Below are 18,760 nucleotides of genomic sequence, written 5' to 3'. Positions count from 1 at the left end.
AAAGAGTGGAACAAAATTAATTCAGAAAAGCAGTTTCCAGTTCCCATGGTCTCACACAGAACCAAGTCTGGATATTTTAAGAGGTATGAAGGGGCCAGCACATGGCATAGGGGTTATGGTGCTGGACTCCCACGTAGCTGACCATGGTTCGAATCCCAGATCTGTTGGCTTGAAACCCATGCCAGGCATGTGTGCATGCATGTCCAAAATCCTGAGAAAATAGAGAAGAGATTATGGTTTGGCCATTTCTCTGTCTCTCCACCAAGTCTGGATATTTTAAGAGGTATGAAGGGGCCAGCACATGGCATAGGGGTTATGGTGCTGGACTCCCACGTAGCTGACCATGGTTCGAATCCCAGATCTGTTGGCTTGAAACCCATGCCAGGCATGTGTGCATGCATGTCCAAAATCCTGAGAAAATAGAGAAGAGATTATGGTTTGGCCATTTCTCTGTCTCACCAATGAGCGCACACCCTATAGCAAAAATCTCTCTCTCAAAAAAAAAAAAAAAAAAAGGCATTGAATCTCTGAGACTATTTCAACAGTGTAGCATAATTTGACTTACACTTCAAAAAGCTCACTCTGATAGATGTTTGGAGACGGGCTCTAGGGTAAGCGTGGATGCTATTGAGATCACAAGTCAAAGATAAAAGAGGGTTGGATTAAGATGGCCGCAGTGCAGACAGCATGACATGCGTGAATTTGTGATTCGTTTTGAAAGCAAAGCCAACACCACTTCCTGACATAGCAGATACTGGGAATAAGGTAAAGAACCGAATAGAATCAAGGACGGCTTCTACATCTTATGACCTCAATGACCAGGTGGATGCTTGTACCATTAGTTTTGATTCGGAAAATGTGCCTAGTGTTCTGTTTTCAGAACCCTGAAATTCAGGAGAGCTTTGAGCTTTGTAACATTGTAGTTCAACTCCATGAGAGTTAACTAGGCTTCTATGAACTATTCAATAGTTTGGAAAATCTTACAATGCTTAAAATATCTTCATGACAAAGAAATACTTACAAATTCCTTACAAGGAGCCAGCAGGTGGTGTGGTGGAAAAGACACTGGACTCCTACAAAGCCAATCACAGTTAGAGTTCCAGATCTCCAGATCTGGTGGCTTCCTTTCTCATATTCCTTCTCTCTCTCTCTCTCTCTCTCTCTTTCTCTCTCTCTCTCTCTCTGATGAGCACACATGCCCTATATCAAACTTTAAAAATAATAATAAAATAATGAATTTTTCGAACAAGATAAAAACTCAGTGCTATTCATATTCCAATCCTGACCATTGTTCTAATTGGTTTCACTGGTGCTCCACAATTAATCCTTTGGTTTGACCCAAGTACAATAACCAGGATTTGAGCTTGCATTTTATTTTTCTTCTTATTATTATTCTAACAAGAAAGTTGTGTCCATGTGTGTGTGCAGTGGTAGGGGACCAGGGGGAGGAAGTCAAGAGGAGTTATAAGTGGGTGGAAAAGCAGGAAAAAATACTTTTACAAAGCAATAGAAAACCTTAAACCTTGGTGGGGACCAGCAGTTAGAGTAATGGCTATGTCACTGGACTCCCACGTAGTCGACCACGGTTTGCGTCCCGGACTCGGTGGCTTAAAACTCATGCCAGGCGCGTGTGCGTGTGTGCCCAAGATCCTGAGATGAGAATGGAGGAGAAGGGATTGCGGTGTGGCCATCCCCCCTGGGGGGTGATTTCTCGCTTTCTGTCTCTCTATCTCTCTCTGTCTGGCGAGCACATGCGCCCTATAGCAAAAACCTCTCCAAAAAAGAGAAAAAAAAAAAAAAAAAAAAAAAACCTAAAACCTTGGCAGTGAAGCAGCAGAGGCAGAGAAAAGCTAGGCCCAGGGAGAAGGCTCAACTGCCTCTGCTACTAGGAGGAAGGTGGCATGTGGGTAATCACAAGCAAAGCAAAGGCTAGAGATCTCTGTGTCTTCAAAAGAGGAAGCGGGGCTTGACAAATATCTGGGTACCAGAATATCTTTCCATTAGTCAGGCAGGCTAACTACAAAAAGAAAAACAGACACTCCAAGGTATTATCTTAAGCATTATAAATCCCTGGAAATGGGACAGGAGCTGAGAATTAAGATTTTGCTAACACTGAATGATCAGGGAAGGTTTTTGATCCCTCAAATGGTTTGAGTATTTGCATCCTTCAAAAATAATTTTGAAATTTAATTACCATTGTAACAGTATTAAGAGGTGTGACCTTTTAGAGATGATTAGGCCACAAGGGCTCCATCCTATGAGTGGGATTAATGCCATTACACAAAAGCAAATTCTACCCCCTACTAACTTTGGTCTTGTTGATGACACAACAAACTGGCCTTCACCAGATGGCAGCCCTTTGATTTTTGGGCTTCCCAACCTCCAGAACTGAGAAAGAATCCGTGTGTGCTCCTTATTAATGACCCAGTCTCAAGTGTTCTCTTGTAACAGCACAAATGAACTAAGATAATCACTGTGCTCTCCAAATCAGAACTTTAGGAGAACGAAGCCCAAATCTGAACACAAATTGGGTTATGTGGATCACAAAGCTCATATATTTTGTAAAATGAGAAAAAAATTAATGTAAAAAAAGGTAAAAAGCAAAAAGTCATCTGATTAATCCTTGGGTGATTAGAAGCATAAACACATGAGCCCATTTTCCCCATGCATTTGTTCATCAGGAAGGTACAGGTCTTGTTTCTTCTGAGGTGCACACACGCTAGCCTCTGCATCCAGTAACTATCTGCCCACTTAGGTCTTCGGTGGCTGCTGTTTTTACCCTGATCTCTCTATCACTTTCCCAGCCTTTTACAGTTCAAGGGTCAGACTCATCATCCTCTTCTCCAATTATGTGAAAGAAGTTATAAATTTCATTGCTAGCCAGTTGCTATGTTACAGTCTCTCTAGTACTATTATTGTATGAAATTAGTAAATTCATACCAATACAGGTAAATTTTTTACAAAATATTTTCTTGAATTCAGCTCTACTTGTGTTTTCTTAAGGAAAGAAAGAGTTCATCTTTATAAATTATTATGCTTAGAGTCTCCTGACAACAACTTGCCCCTGGCAGAACTGATTAAATTGGGTCCTTCCATCTCAAAAGCCCTCTTTCCTGCTGCCTGCCAATTCACCCACAAAGTGCGGATGTGGGAAGCCCACATTTGCAAAGTACTGGCCTCAGTGAGCACACTCCAGTTCCAAGAAAGAGCTTCATAAATATTAATAAGTTGATATTAATGATGACAATAAAAATTGTGATCTAGTAAACATTTAGTGAGACCAGAGAATTTGATAGGCCTTTTTTACATGCATTGTCTCAGTACCATTTTAACTGGGAAGTCCAGTTTATTATATTGAATCGGCATAGCAAAACACACATGACTTGTAAATTTCAAGAAAAAGATTGCCTGGCAGCTGGGCCAGAGCAAAGTAATAACAACTCAAACAATTTGTACATTCTTTTAGTAACTTTCAATGCTTACTCTATTAAAAATTGCTTCCAGTTGTGAGCACTGGGCTATCCCTCTGAGTCATAAGTGTTGGATGGATTAAATCAGGCGACTGTATCAGTAGGCTTGTGCGGTTGTACAAAGGTAACAGATAAGCCCCTCTCCCTAAATCTGAAGAATTTCAGTGGTATTCAAGATTATTTTTCACTCCTGCTGTGTGTCTCCCACCTGTCAGTTGTCATTCTGATCCATGCCATCTTTGTTCTGGGACCCTAGAGAAAGAAGAAGCCCTGATCTGGAACATTGCCAGAGAAATAGAGAACGAGGTAGAATCCTGCAACAACTCTTAGTGCTTCCATTCTGAAATGGCACATGTCACACGCTCTTATCCTTCATCAGCTAAGCCCAAGTCACTGAAATCAAGAAGGAAAGAAATATTTTTGAACAATACAACATTAGAACAGCATGAGAACGGCACCAGCAGATGGTATAATGGTTACGTTGCTGTACTCTCGTGTAGTCAACCACAGTTCAAGTCCCAGACTCAGCAGCTTCAAATCACACCGGATGTGTATGTGTGCATGCCCAAAATCCTGAGAAGAGAATGGAGGAGAAGGGATTGCAGCATGGCCATCCTCTGGGGGGGGGGGGGTTCTCTCTTTCTGTGTCTCTGTTTCTCGCTGTCTTTCTGGGAAGCACACATGCCCTATAGTAAAAATCTCTCTCTTAAAAAGAAAGAAAAAAACAGTGTGAGTGGTAGGGGGAAAGCAGTGAAACTCAGGACAGAAAGCCTTGGAGTTGAAATGAGTTGAATATTATCTTTACTCCAGTTTCCTATAAAATGGAGCAAAAATGCCCAATTCTGCCACTTACCTCAGAGACTTACTATAAGGCTTAGCAACATAAATTTAAGACCAGCTTTATGGCCTGGTGGTTAAACCAGCCAGATCACACACAGCTGATCCTGTAGTTCAAGTCCTGGACCCAGCGGCTTAAGAAACATGCTGGGTATATGTGCATGCCTGTCCAAAACCCCAAAAGGAGGGAGAGATGGAGAAAGGATTATAGCATGACTATGCCTCATGGGGAGTGCTTTCTCTTCTCTGTTTCTTTGTCTCTCTGGACAGAATACATATTGTCTAGAAAAAAAAAAAAGAAAAGAAGCAAACATTTTTAAAGTTTTAAAAATTCAGAACATGGACCAGCTAAATCATGGTGTTTAGGGCAGCCGAATCTCACATGGCTGCTGTGAGTTTCTAGTTTTGGTCCCAGTAGCTTGGGAAATCTAGCAGATGTGTGTGTGTGTGTGTGTGTGTGTGTGCGCACTTGCCCAAAAATCCCAAGAGGAGAAAGAAGGAGAAGGGATTGTGGTGTGGTCATGCCCTTAAGAAGTACTTTCTCATTTTCCTCTTCTTCATTCTTCTCATCTCTCTCCAGCAAGCACACATACCCAATTTTGGTTTTTTTTTTTTTAAAGAAGAAAACAATTATAAAGAAAAATTCAGAACACTCTTCAAGTATGATCATTTAATGCTAATTGTAGGACTTCCCATGCCTGGCAAGGTTGCGTGGTGCCTGTGATACCACGTTGTTCTTTATTCTTCTAAATAACATTTCACTATAGGAAGGGCTAGCTTATGAGACTATACTTGTGCACATTAAATTCAGGGAGAAAGACTCTGCCTAGGACCTCTTAGACTACACTTTCCTCAGACGCTACTTCTCATTTAAACTAATGTATCAGAACCTACTTAAGACCATTCTGTTGAAAATGTCAGCCCAAAGGGACAAAGCCTTGGCAGCTTGGATTCATAAAACACTAAAATCCAACTAAAGCAGTTTTCAAAATGGGAAATGCTCCTGTGAGAGTCAGGCCAGGCAAAATGAAACGACTGCCTATGAATCGTATCATAGCTGACAAAAGGTCTTATTATCTTCTATTGATTGGTTAGGAGTTCTGATACCTTCTCTATGGCACTTTCTACGACAATCTTTACAGAGCAGGAGTCCTTAATACTCCATGTCTCTGCTACTACCCTAGGAAGTTAAGAAAATCGAAAGTCTTTTGTGCTTCTTTTTCCACTGAGAGCTTGAATAGGCTTTTCAAGACAGCCTGGACAATGTGTGTTATATTTTGTTTTAATTTGCAAACCAGTCTTGTTCATCATGGTTTTACTATACGGGACATTTTCACTCCATTTACTAAGGGTAAAAAATAACTTCCCCAGAGCAGTTCCTAAGTATTTAGTTCTCTCAAGGCTAGAGACAATGAACCCCATTACCTCTAAGAGTCTCTGACACCCAGGTGGGTATTTGGCCTCCTCTAATCTCATTTATCAGATCAACCCAGAGGGAAATTCCTAGGCAAAGGCTGAAGAAATAGCCACAAACCAAAAAATTCAATGTTGTAGGATGGAGTAGACATGATTATTTTTTCCCACCCAAAAACCATTCCACTTTCTTGTTGCCATAGCCTTATTTGGTTTCGATAAAAGGCAAAGATTGCTCAGTCCTAAGAAAGGCAAACCTTTACTTCTACTACAGGAAATGAACACAACTACCCCAAATCAGTAACAGTCATCTCAATCTTTTTTCCTAAAAAAATTGGTATGTGGGTATGTTGAGGAAGAAGGTGTAACCCAGGTTAGAAAAATAAGACAGGGAAAGGTTTCTGTGCATGGTAGTGGTGATGATGAAGGGAGGGGACCTGGTAAGGTGAACTCTTTTTGAACATAAAAATACAGTTGCTCATAAAGAGAAGGTCTGTGCCTTTATTTCTTCTTTGCTTGGGATATTGGTGTGAGGACGCAATGCCTGGAGCCATGGCAGCCATCATGCATTCACAGGAATACAAACAAACAGACTGAAGTTCAACATGTTGAAAACACAGAATAGAATGAGAGAAAGGTATCTGTTCTTTTTCTTTTTTTTGGAGGGAGGTTTTCGCTATAGGGTGCGTGCGCTTGCCAGACAGACAGAGAGAGACACAGAGACAGAAAGCGAGAAATCATCCCCCAGGGGGGATGGTCACGCCGCAATCCCTCCTTCTCCTCCATTCTCCTCTCGGGATCTTGGGCACGCATGCACACGTGCCCGGCGTGAGTTTTAAGCCACCGGGTCCGGGACGCGAACCGTGGTCGACTACGTGGGAGTCCAGCGACATAGCCATTACGCTAACTACTGGTTCCCGAAAGGTATCTGTTCTAATGTTGGGATTCACTCTACTTGACTGTCACTGCCTCCCATCCAGAGGCCCTATTACGAACGCTGCTTTGTCGCCTGAGCTCTATTCTCACAAGCTAGGAAGGCACTAGTGTTAAGCCATTTCTCCTTAGGTGCTATCCTTATCTACATGAACAAATCTCCTGAAATTGTGGGAAGGCCCCATAATAACAGAGACATGGCTTGATGCCCAAGCATACCACCATCACCCAGGCAGAACTACAACGCTGTCTGGTCCAAGACCTGGCTCACAACTGTTTTTAGGAATGTAATCAAGAAAACAGTAATTTATACCTAGCATCTCTCAACAATAAAAAAATAAAGCCTCCTACAGGAAGAGCAGGTGTAATATTGTAGCTGGCTCCTCATGGAACTGATTCTATGTACTAAAAGGTGGTATCAGGTCAGCCTGTGGCTTGGTGGTTAAGGCAGTAGATTCCACATGGCCAAGTGAGCAGATGGGGTTCCAAACCCAGCAGCTTGTGAAACATGCCAGGTGCATGTGCATGTGCACCCAAAATCCCGAAAAGAGGGAGAGAGAGAGAGAAGGGATTGTAGCATCACTATCTCCCATGAAAGGTGCTCTATCTCTTTCCTTCTCTCTGCCTTTCTCCAACAAACACATGCATCCTCTAGCAAAACTACAAAGGAAAGTGCTATCAATGAGCCCAAATAGCATCAACACCAGTTATGTTTCTTTCCTATTGTGCCAGGTCTTAATAGAGAAGTGGGGCTACCTCAGTGAAGTGGGTGTACTGATTCCAATGGACAACGGAAAAGGTCAGGCAGTGGTGGAAGTAGGATACAAAAGGTTTTGAGGTTCCTTCTATTTTTATAATTATTCAAAGTCTATTCTTGAATATAACAGCAAGGAAAAAAATGAAGTTTTTAGGCTATTAACTGGCTGATAGGATTTTTTTAATGGGAAATGGAATAGAGAGTATTCATATTTTAAATTTGTTAATTACTTTTATTTTCTGATCAAAACAGTACAAGGTAAGGTCTAAAAAAAAAGATATGAATGCAAACTATTGAAATTAATAGTCCCTTTTCCCCAAATTAACCAATAACTAAGATGATACTACAGGGCAGATGAAAAAGTTCATAATCAAAGGGGCAGCTTCATTCTCTCAAGTAGCATGTCTCCCTAATCAAGTTCAACTTTCTAAAGCAAACAAGAGAAAAAGAAGTTAAAAAGAGGAGGAAAAAATCAGTTATAATACATTGCTAATGAGAACCAAGGAAGTAACAAAGCAAGTTTTGCAAAAGAAAAAAATCTGAGGCTACCCACCAGATACTGATCACTGGTAGTAATTAAATACATTCTCTGTTAACAACTAAAGAGGTCTTTAGTCAAAGCCAAAGAGTTAAGCAGGGGTTAACAACATAAAACAGCAGATCGGAGAGAGATTTGCCGTTACTGTCATTAATCGCCTTTACCTTGAGAATGTCTGACCCACTTGAGAAGCAAATTGCTTGAAGGAGAGTGACCCAAGATTTTGCACCAGTCATTCAACACAGCTACCTTTCTGATTAACAGAGCACCGCAGTTTAATATACTCTTCGTGAAGATAACAGGAATAATTTGAATGATTGGGACAAAGACAGAGTAACAGCCCAGTCATCACTTTTCTAATTAGAGCTTCTCTAGAACAGATGGGATGGAGCCAGAGAGCACCTCAGAAATAAATGGACTCTGATATGGATTTATGCAGTAGACCAGGGTCAGAGAGAAGTCCAACTCCTCTGACATTTTACAGGCATAGGGGTGCGCAATGCTCACTACCAGTCAGATGGAGTGCTGAGCTAGAAAGAGATGCCCCTCTACAACAGAGGAGCTGTCCTGCCTCTGGAGTGGAAATGTGGCTCCTTGATGCTCGAGGACACCAACTGCCTATAATGGCATCTGTCCACATTCTACAGATATGAGTCACTCTACCATTGTGACTTTTAGTAGGGATTGGAAATCAACAAATCATAAATTATTCATAAAAAAGGAACAACTTCTGACCTTGGCTGGTGAAGATGGCAACTGAGTATAAGCAAATATCAAAATATCACTTAAAAAGAGAATTTGCTACCTAACATTTCATTGAACATGGAGATGACAATCTCAAATAAGAAAACAGAAAATAACGTGCCTATGGGTGTTCTATAATCATTGTGTCCAGTGACAGCAGAACATGGGCTTTAATATGTTTCTCATGCTTTTGTTTCCTTGTTGTGTTTCATCACTATGTACCTTCAAAGGTCTTGATTCCTCATGGCACTAAGCATTGACATAAACCAAGAGAACAGAGTACCCTAAGTACTTAATATGATTTCCCGTGGGATCCTATAGGTCCAGAACCAAATGAGGCTTTCACACTTTAAGAACCCCTGCCAGGTACACATTTCTCCACCAATTTCTCATAAATGACTTTATTGAAAACCTTGCTCACCTTCACAGTAGGCAGAGTCTCCCTGGACAGAGATGTAACCATTCTTGCACTCACAAGTAGCCTTTGTATTCCAGTTTTTGCACTCTGAGTTTTCACCACATTTAGGACCTTCTGCACAAAAGTTATGACCTAGAAGAAACAAATAAAATTTTTATATCAGAAAAGGAAGAAATAAAAGACCTCCAAATAATAAAGTATGAAATATTTTTTATTATATATCACTATTCAGGAAAACACACTCCGGTAATATACAAGGTGAGCTGGAAAGGATAGGAAACTTTGAGCTGTCCAATGTTCGAAGTATCTCCCCCCATACTCAAATTTGTTATGCTTGTTCTTGCCTGAAGCCTTTATCCACAGTAATCCTGAATCTTATTCTTACTACCTTCTCATAGGACTAAGCTTTTTATACATTTTTAATAAAATGTATGATAAAGACAGCATATATGATTAATATAGTGGGTGATTCGAAAAAGTCATGACTTATTTTTCTATGTTTTCTATGCAAAAATGTGTCATGACTTTTCTGACTCAATATATGACTATGTAAAATTAATATAACCAGATTATTATCAAGAACCCTTGATCATACCTCCTCAATGAATCCCACACCCAACCATTAGAGAAAACTAGTAATTTGGGGGGGGTCATCACTCCCCCGCATATTTTTGTAGTATTACCACATATTGGAGCTCATTCCTAAACAATGTATCATTAGTTTTGCCCATTTGAACTTCACATAAATGAAATCGTACTGAATGTATCTTCTATGGTGTACTTTTTTCCTAGTCATCCATGTTAATACCTGTTCACCCACTCATGAATATTAGTATGAAATATTTTTTATTATATATCACTATTCAGGAAAACACACTCCGGTAATATACAAGGTGAGCTGGAAAGGATAGGAAACTTTGAGCTGTCCAATGTTCGAAGTATCTCCCCCCATACTCAAATTTGTTATGCTTGTTCTTGCCTGAAGCCTTTATCCACAGTAATCCTGAATCTTATTCTTACTACCTTCTCATAGGACTAAGCTTTTTATACATTTTTAATAAAATGTATGATAAAGACAGCATATATGATTAATATAGTGGGTGATTCGAAAAAGTCATGACTTATTTTTCTATGTTTTCTATGCAAAAATGTGTCATGACTTTTCTGACTCAATATATGACTATGTAAAATTAATATAACCAGATTATTATCAAGAACCCTTGATCATACCTCCTCAATGAATCCCACACCCAACCATTAGAGAAAACTAGTAATTTGGGGGGGGTCATCACTCCCCCGCATATTTTTGTAGTATTACCACATATTGGAGCTCATTCCTAAACAATGTATCATTAGTTTTGCCCATTTGAACTTCACATAAATGAAATCGTACTGAATGTATCTTCTATGGTGTACTTTTTTCCTAGTCATCCATGTTAATACCTGTTCACCCACTCATGAATATTATATAATATTCCATAATATAAATATTCCACAATTTATTTTACCCAGAATACTACAGATGGATATAAGAGTTATTTGATGATGTGTAATTGCAAACAATGCTGCCAGTAACTTTTTTTTTTTTTTAGCTTTTGCTACAGTGCATGTGTGCTCACTGGGGAGACACACAGAGAAACAAAGAAAGGGAGATATCACCCCTGTGGAGAACGTGGCTCCATCACAATCCCTTTCCTCCATTCTCCTCTAGGATTTAGGAATGCATGCACACAAGTCTGACATGATTTTCAAGCCATCGGGTCTGGGACTCCACCATGCAGTTGGTCACGTGGGATCCAGCCACCTCAACCTCTATGTTACTTGCTGGTCGGTCCACTGCTACAAACATTCCTAAACATATTTTCTAAGGCAATTTTTTTTTCTTTAGCCATATGCTTAACATTTTCTTTGCTTAATATTCCTTTTTGAATCATTCATAAATACCCTGCATTCCTTCCGGGTATTTCTTTTCCTAATATATCTTTTAGAAGTTCCTTCAGTGAAGATCTTTTGATATTGACTATGATTGACGTTAGACTGCATTAATACATCTTTAGATTATACTTAAACTTGAAGGGTACATAGTTATTTTACGTCAAGGTTTTTAAGACATTATTCCATCGTTTTCCAGCTTCTATTATTGCTGAGAGGTCAGTTGTTAATTTAATAGTCATTCCTTTATGTGTGGCTCAATCACAATCTGTGGTTGTTTAAATTTGGTTGGTTGTTTTTGTATTGGATTCTTTGGTTTTACTCTAAGGTATATGAATGGGAATATGTTTTTATTTAGGATTCCTAAATTTAAGGATTAAATCTTTAATCATTTTGGAAAATTTCCAAGTATTAACTCTTCAAATATTCTCATCATTTTCTTTTTATTCTCTTTTTCTAGAACTCTAATTAGATATTCTTTCTTCTCAAGCTTTTCTCCATGTCACTTGTTTTCATTTCTTTTTTCTATGCTGAATTCTGTGTAACTGCCCAATGTATCTTTCACTTATTAATCTCTCTTGAGCAGTGTCATATTCTATTTCAGCTATCCACAACATATCTTAGCTACTATATTTCTATTTTCTAGAATTCTATTTGCTTATTTTTCAATCTCCTTAGTCAAATTTGATGGTATATTATTCTTTCATCTTTTACTTTTCTTTTTAAATTTTTCTTTAAATATATTACACACACATATTTTATATTGGTGATCAAATATCTTTAGTCTATCTGCATCTCATGTTGCAATTTATTGTTTATGTTAAGTATTATGCATGATGACTTATTTACTTGGGTTTTAGATGATTCTTTTATTTGTGAATTTAGTCTGTAGGAATCATTGGAGATTTCAGTTTTAGCAGTGCATTTCTTTACAGAGGATTTGTGTTTGCTTCTGTCAGGTGCCTGAAGGAACTATCAACCCAAGATTACTTTAAACTACATTTTTGCCCTGGGGTCTGAGGATTGAGCCACACTGGTAGAATAAATTTCAGCCCAAATCTTTCAGGAATGCAAATTTTTCTCTTCTAGACCTCTATCTAGATTTAAGACTGACAAGCAAATCTCCTTTTGCAGAACAGATTTTTCCTAGTTCATCTACTGAGGAATTTACCCTTCAAGGTTCTTGATTTATGCATCACACAAAAGCCCTAGGCTGTTTACTGTCTGCTTGCACAGAGTCCATTAGAACCATGTTCTAAACCACCTGGGACTAGAAATTGTCCTCAAAGCAAATGTCAACTCCTGTATCTTTGCTTATCTCAATGGTATGAGCCTTTCTCAATATTTCTAGTCCCTAATTTTTTACCCTCACTCTACAGTCAACTTCAGCAAATTTTCAATAAACTTATTTGTATAGAAAAATGTCATTTTATGCATGTATCTTTATTTTTATTAACATATTTTATCTATAAAATGGTTTTTATATATTACATATTATAAAATTATTATATATAATACTTTTAGGTAAACTAGGAGGAATAGGTTAAACCTCTCACAAAAAACTGTGAAGTTCAAATATGATAGATACATAAAGGGGGCTCTATCATCTCTAAATCAGTACATTTTAGCATTATACATAGTAATTGTTATGATACATCTCATATTGTGATCTTATAGCATAAAATGAATCAGAGAGTCAGGAGGTATAATTTATAATTCAGGGTTTGCAGCTAACAAATGCTATAAATCATTTTGCCTATCTAGGTATGCATAAGGGGAACGGATGACATTAGTGATTTTTAATCTGTGTTCTTCAGAGTCCTGGGCACAGATGACTTGCTATGTAGGTTTCAAGCCCTGCCCCTGAAGCTAATAGAATAGTTATGCTTCTATATTTCTGCCACACTGATCATGTGAAATTAACAGTTGACTTGAAAAATTTATAAATCACTGAACTCTCTATTTTATTTAGATAAACTCCAAATTTATCTTCTTTCAGTGATGGCCTTCTAGAACTTTTGTTTCTTTCAAATTAAATCAGCAGTATTTAGGCTGCACTTAGTCTATAAAATAATTTTCATTTAACAATAAACATTGCATGTACCTATAATATACATGGAATTGTAGTAGATGCCTTAAATAGGGACAGTACTGTATACCTGTTAATAAATGGACTAATCCATGTAAAGCATTTAGAAAAATGCCTGATACATGCTAAAGAGGTCAATAATGATGTACATTATAATGGTGAGGATGCTAATGTTGACTAAATTTTGAAAAAACCTAACAGTTAGGTTATCTCCAACTTCAAAATGAGAAAAGAGAAGCCCAAATTCACCAACATGTAGCTAATAAGTGAAGATACCATCATTCTAAATTAGTCATTTCAATGCCTACATTCTTCTTTTGTCATGTATCTTCTCAGCCAAACTCAGTGATAAAAGTAAAAGATGTAGCCACTCCTTAGGACATTAAAAGTGGATTCATAGCCTTAGGTGAGTATATTACATTCAGCCTCACTACATATGTATGACCTGTTACCTGCTCTAATCAGAATCAGAGAAAGAGCTAAACTTGTCGGAAATATAAAAACTGACAGGTGAGAAAACTTCTACAGGGACTTGGAAGGCCTGCAACAGTCATTGCAACGGAAAGTGCTTTATGTTTTTGCTTCCATGGGAGTGATTTTAAACATCACAGCTCTCTTTGCCAGAGGAAGTGCCTGGACTTCACGCTCCATGTCAGAATTGATCAGTAATTAATTTGTCATATATTCCTTCATTATGAAGCTTGACTTAATGTCACCCTTTATCACAGATTTTCTTTGTCTTTGTTTCTTTGTCTTTCTAGAAAACTTCACTGTCTTTTTCTTTTTACCTACACTTGGCAGCATGAACAAAGCCTCTCAAACACCACTGATTTTCTCATGCATCTCTCTCTCTCTCTCTCTGACAAGCATGTGTCATGTCAGCTCAAAACGCAGGGATATGGGTAAATTATTTCTCAAGGACAGTGAAGGACTCACAAGACAAACTGATCTTAACGTCAAATCCACTCTGGGTAGGCCTGACCAAAGTGTCAAAAATGTGTTGTTGGTTTTTGTTTTATTTTTAATTAATGCATGCCTTCATTTGCACAATATTTATTTAGTACCTATTTACCTTTCTGTACAAATGAGTGAATAATCATTTACTCAATATTGATTGGGTATCTACTCTGTGGACTGCAGCACCACATAAGCATTTTGGAAAATGCGAACATGTTTAAGATATTTTCTATCCACAGGGAAATTATAAACTCTAAGGCAAGATAAACCACATATGGGGATTGCATCAATACAAGACAGTGTGTTAAGTGGGATGTGAGAATAACTATTTGCCATAGTATTTCATAAGAGAAACAACTTGTAGATAATACAAAACCATGCTAGGTAGAAAGGCAGAAACTTAATGAGGCCAGCAAGTGGTGTGGAGGTTAAAGTGTTGGATCCCACATGACCAACTGCATGGATGAGTCCCAGACCCAGTGGCTTGAAAATCATACCAGGTGCTTGTGCATGCATGCCCAAAATCCCAAGAGGAGAGTGGAGGAGAAGGGCCTATGGTGTGACCATCCCCCCCAGAGGAGGGAGATTTCTTACTTTAGATTCTCTCTCTCTCTCTCTGGTGAGTGTACATGCTCTATAGCAAAAATTTAAAAAAAAAGGAGAAAAGAAAAAGAAGGAAAGGAAGAAGAAAAGGAAAGGTGGAAATTTGAAAAGGAGCAGAACAGATACCATATTGAGATAAATGGGACTCCAACTCTTGAAGAAGAAGGATAAGTTTGAAGAATTCCAAATGATCTGATGCTGATATAACAACATTAAAATGAACATTTATTGAGCACATACCATGTGCTAGGTGCTTGGTTAAGAATTGAATTGCAATCTCTCACTTTATTTTATAAACATCTCTATGAAACTGAATTATAGTAGCCCCCTCTCATCCTCAGAGGCTAAGTTCCAAGAACCCTACTGGATGCTGAAACCACAGATAGTATGAAACTACATATACTATTTTTTTCCTACACAAAAATGATGCAGTTTAATTAATGCATGAGGCACAGTAAGAGATTAAGAACAATAACTAATAATAAAACAGAAATGTAACAACATCCTTCTATAAAAGTTGTACCCACGTGGTCTCAAAATATCAAACAGCAGTTGAGTACAGGTAACTGAAACCTCCAAGGCAAAATCAGGAAAAATATGGGAATACTGTATTACTCTTATTTTACAGATATGGTCGTTGAGACTTGGAAAAGTTGGTGTACTTTTGCACTGTGGCAAAAAATCTAAAATCGGGACCAGCAGTTAGCGTAATGGCTATGTCACTGGACTCCCACGTAGTCGACCGCAGTTCGCGTCCCAGACCCAGTGGCTTAAACTCATGCAGGGTGCGTGTGCATGCATGCCCAAGATCCCAAGAGGAAAATGGAGGAGGGATTGTGGCGTGGCCATCCCCCCTGGGGGGTGATTTCTCGCTTTCTGTCTCTCTGTCTCTCTCTCTCTCTCTCTGGCTAATGTACGTGCCCTATAGCAAAACCCCCTAAAAATATATATATAAACTCTAAAATGAATCCTGGGACTAGCAGTTAGTGTAATGGCTATGTCACTGGACTCCCATGTAGTCGACTATAGTTTGCGTCCCGGACCCTGTGGCTTAAACTCACGCCGGGCACATGTGCATGTGTGCCCAAGATCCTGAGAGGAGAATGGAGGAGAAGGGATAGCAGCATGGCCATCCCCCCTGGGGGGTGATTTCTTGCTTTCTGTCTCTCTGTCTCTCTCTGTCTGTCTGGCAAGTGCACACACCCTATAGCAAAAACCTTTCCAAAAAAAATAAGAATCCTAACTTTAATCATCCCAACTTCTTTCAAAGTCTTTATCAGATTCATTTCTCTTAGCTAAAATCTTCCCATGTAGGGATAGCTGTATGGATGGATGGCTTACTGACGTATAGACAAATGGACAGGCATGAGTAAGGGCAGCTTAATGAATGAGTGAATGGGCAATGAATGAGTCTAGAGGGGCATGCAATGTCCTCCTTAACCAACTGGAAGGTAAATTTGACTCATGTGCTAGTTACCATATTTCTTTTTTTAAATAATTTTATTGAAGTATATTTTATATACCAAAAAAGGAACCTATTTTAAGTATATAATTTGATGACTTTTAGTAAATTCACACGGTTGCATAGCCACCGCCACCACCAGCCAATTTTAGAATGCTTTCATCACCCCAGCTGGTCTTCATCATTCTTAAAATCCCACCTCAGCATCTGAGTTGGTTGCAGAGTCATAAATCCTCAGTTAATTCTCCATGTTCCAGAATCCTTCTAAAAGCTTTGTCTTTCTTATCTGATGTGTCTGAATAGCATGACATTTAAGATACAAATCTTCCTTTCCTAGATATTTGTCTTTGGTTGCTACCTGCAATCTCTCTCCCAAGTCCTCCTGCTAGACTTAGGTGCAATTTTTTCTTCAACTGGCTAGCAACATGGTTTGATGCATGAGTCTCCTCAATCACCTTTTTTCTTAAATTTCAATATTTTTTTAAATTAGAAACTGTGACCAAACTGTGACCATACGCACATGCATAAATAAGTAAATAAACTGCCCAACATTCAAGTTGTCTTACTTGACAATAGTTAATAAGTGTTTCTAGAGTCCTCTCAAGGAGCTTACTTTAACAAGAGCAAGGACCATGCAGAGGTTTGTTCACCTTGTGCCCAGAACAATTATTCTATAATTAGAAGTATACAGTGACACCTCTTAGTTAGCACTAATCCAAATACGGAGAGCATCTTAATTATATTAATAGAAGCTGCTACTTACCAACTTCTTCCAACATGCCAGGCATAAAACTGAGTATGCTACATACATTACCTCATTAAACCCTCACAACAGCTTTGAAGATTACTATCATCCCCACTTTACAGATTATGAAAATGTGGCTGAGACTTTATTTATCCAAGTAATATAGTCAGTAAATGACAGAGTCAGAATTTGATTTTAAAGTTCTTCTTCGAAGTATCAAGAAAATAATTCTGAGATTTAAATACCTGGGAGCATGAACAACTACTAATGATTAATCCCTGGTGATACTTGTGGATCACAACCCTTCTATGTATGATAAATGGTTTTCATCATATGGGGTTTTGGAGAAATTTTTGCTATGGGGTGTGCATACTTGCCAGAGACACAGAAAGACAGAGAGTGAATGAGTGAGAAACTATCTCCCAGAGGAGATGGCCATGCCACAATCCCTTCTCCTCTCTGGTTTTAGGCACACATGCTCACACACCCAGTGTGAATTTCAGGCCACTGGGTCCAGGACTCGAATTGTAGTCGACTATGTGGGCGTTCAGCACCTTAACTACTATACCATCTGCTGGCCCCCTGGTAAATGTTTTAAAACTGGTCCATTTAGGATCCAACTGCAGGTTGTGTTCATCTGTTTCCATTTAAACTTAAATCTGGCCCAACCCTTGGGCTCAATCATTTCTGGAATCTAGCTGAGAACAGTTGCCTTTTCCAAGGAGCAATAAAGGGCTCACATTCCCTCTACGAGCCCAGGAAGAAATGCTGACTATCCAGTACGTTCCATTTTCCATATTAATGTCATTATGGCCATTAGCACTGACATCCCAGTTGGATGTCTTCACAGGAATCTTGCAGCAGACTCTGCTAAAACTGAACTCTTCATCTAACCTCCCAAGTACACACTCCCCAGGTTCTCTACACCATCTACAGGGACCTTATCTACCAACCAGACAAGCCATCTTTGCTCTTGCTCTTCTAACACTAGCCCTCCCCAAGTTTTGTCAATTCATAAATCTCTCTTGAGTCTATTTCTTTCTTCTCCATTCCACAGCAATAGTAAGAAATGTTCATCTTACACCAAACGATCAGCGTCTCTCAAACGGACATTACCTCCTTTGCCTTCCTGCTCACCTTCTTGCCTGTCTCGAATCCACTTTCTACACAAAGGAATTCTTTAAAACGTAAATTGGGTCATGTCGTTTCCCACTGAAAAATCATACAAGTGCTTGCTGTTTCACTTAGAAAAAATACAAAATCTTTAACTTTGATTTGAGACAACAAAGCCCCTTCACTCTCTCCATCACACTCCCACCACATCTGCCTCTCTTAATTGCTCTGCTTTTCCGATCTCGTTTCTCATTCAAGGTCTTTGCAAACTTGTTCCATCAACTTATTACACATCCTGCTAGATAACTCCTACTCAGTCTTCAAGTCCTAATTTAAACATAATCTATTCATTGAAGTAGGGCGCAGGAATTTCGCAGTTGTTGGTTAAAGAATACAAAGTTTCTGTGAAGCAGAATGAAAAGTTATGGAGATCTATTGCCATTATAGAGCACAGTGATTGCTGTAGTTAATAACTAGAAAATTATAGCTAGTAAATGTTTTCACCCAAAACAATGTGGATGAGGTGATCAATATGCCAATTAGGTTGATTTAATCATTTCATGATGTATACACATACTAAAATATTATGTTGTATGTAAATATACATAAAATTTTTGTCAATTATGTCTTAGTAAAGATGAGGTGGAGGAGTCCAACCCGGCAGGGCTCCAGGACCCGTCTGAGCCCCTTGACCTTTGAGCATCGCTTCCGGTCGGTTCAGTGAGTTGGCAAGGCCGCGCTTGTACCCC

The 18,760-nt window shown here is 38.9% G+C and overlaps 1 protein-coding gene across 1 annotated transcript in view; it reads right to left on the bottom strand.

The window, feature by feature from the left end:
- The window catches only part of NELL1 (neural EGFL like 1), a gene marked incomplete in the record, with an annotated part of 909,119 nt that overhangs the window by 642,753 nt on the left and 247,606 nt on the right, over window positions 1-18,760 (bottom strand). The window contains 1 exon segment of the mRNA XM_027771205.1: window positions 9,114-9,242. Within this exon segment, the coding sequence (XP_027627006.1) occupies window positions 9,114-9,242 (129 nt within the window).

Source organism: Tupaia chinensis, unplaced genomic scaffold, assembly GCF_000334495.1.
Source record: "Tupaia chinensis unplaced genomic scaffold, TupChi_1.0 Scaffold000196_1, whole genome shotgun sequence".
Taxonomy (NCBI): Eukaryota; Metazoa; Chordata; class Mammalia; order Scandentia; family Tupaiidae; genus Tupaia; species Tupaia belangeri.
The sequence above is the reverse complement of the archived record's forward strand: the minus strand, read 5'-3'. Positions and strand labels throughout refer to the sequence as shown.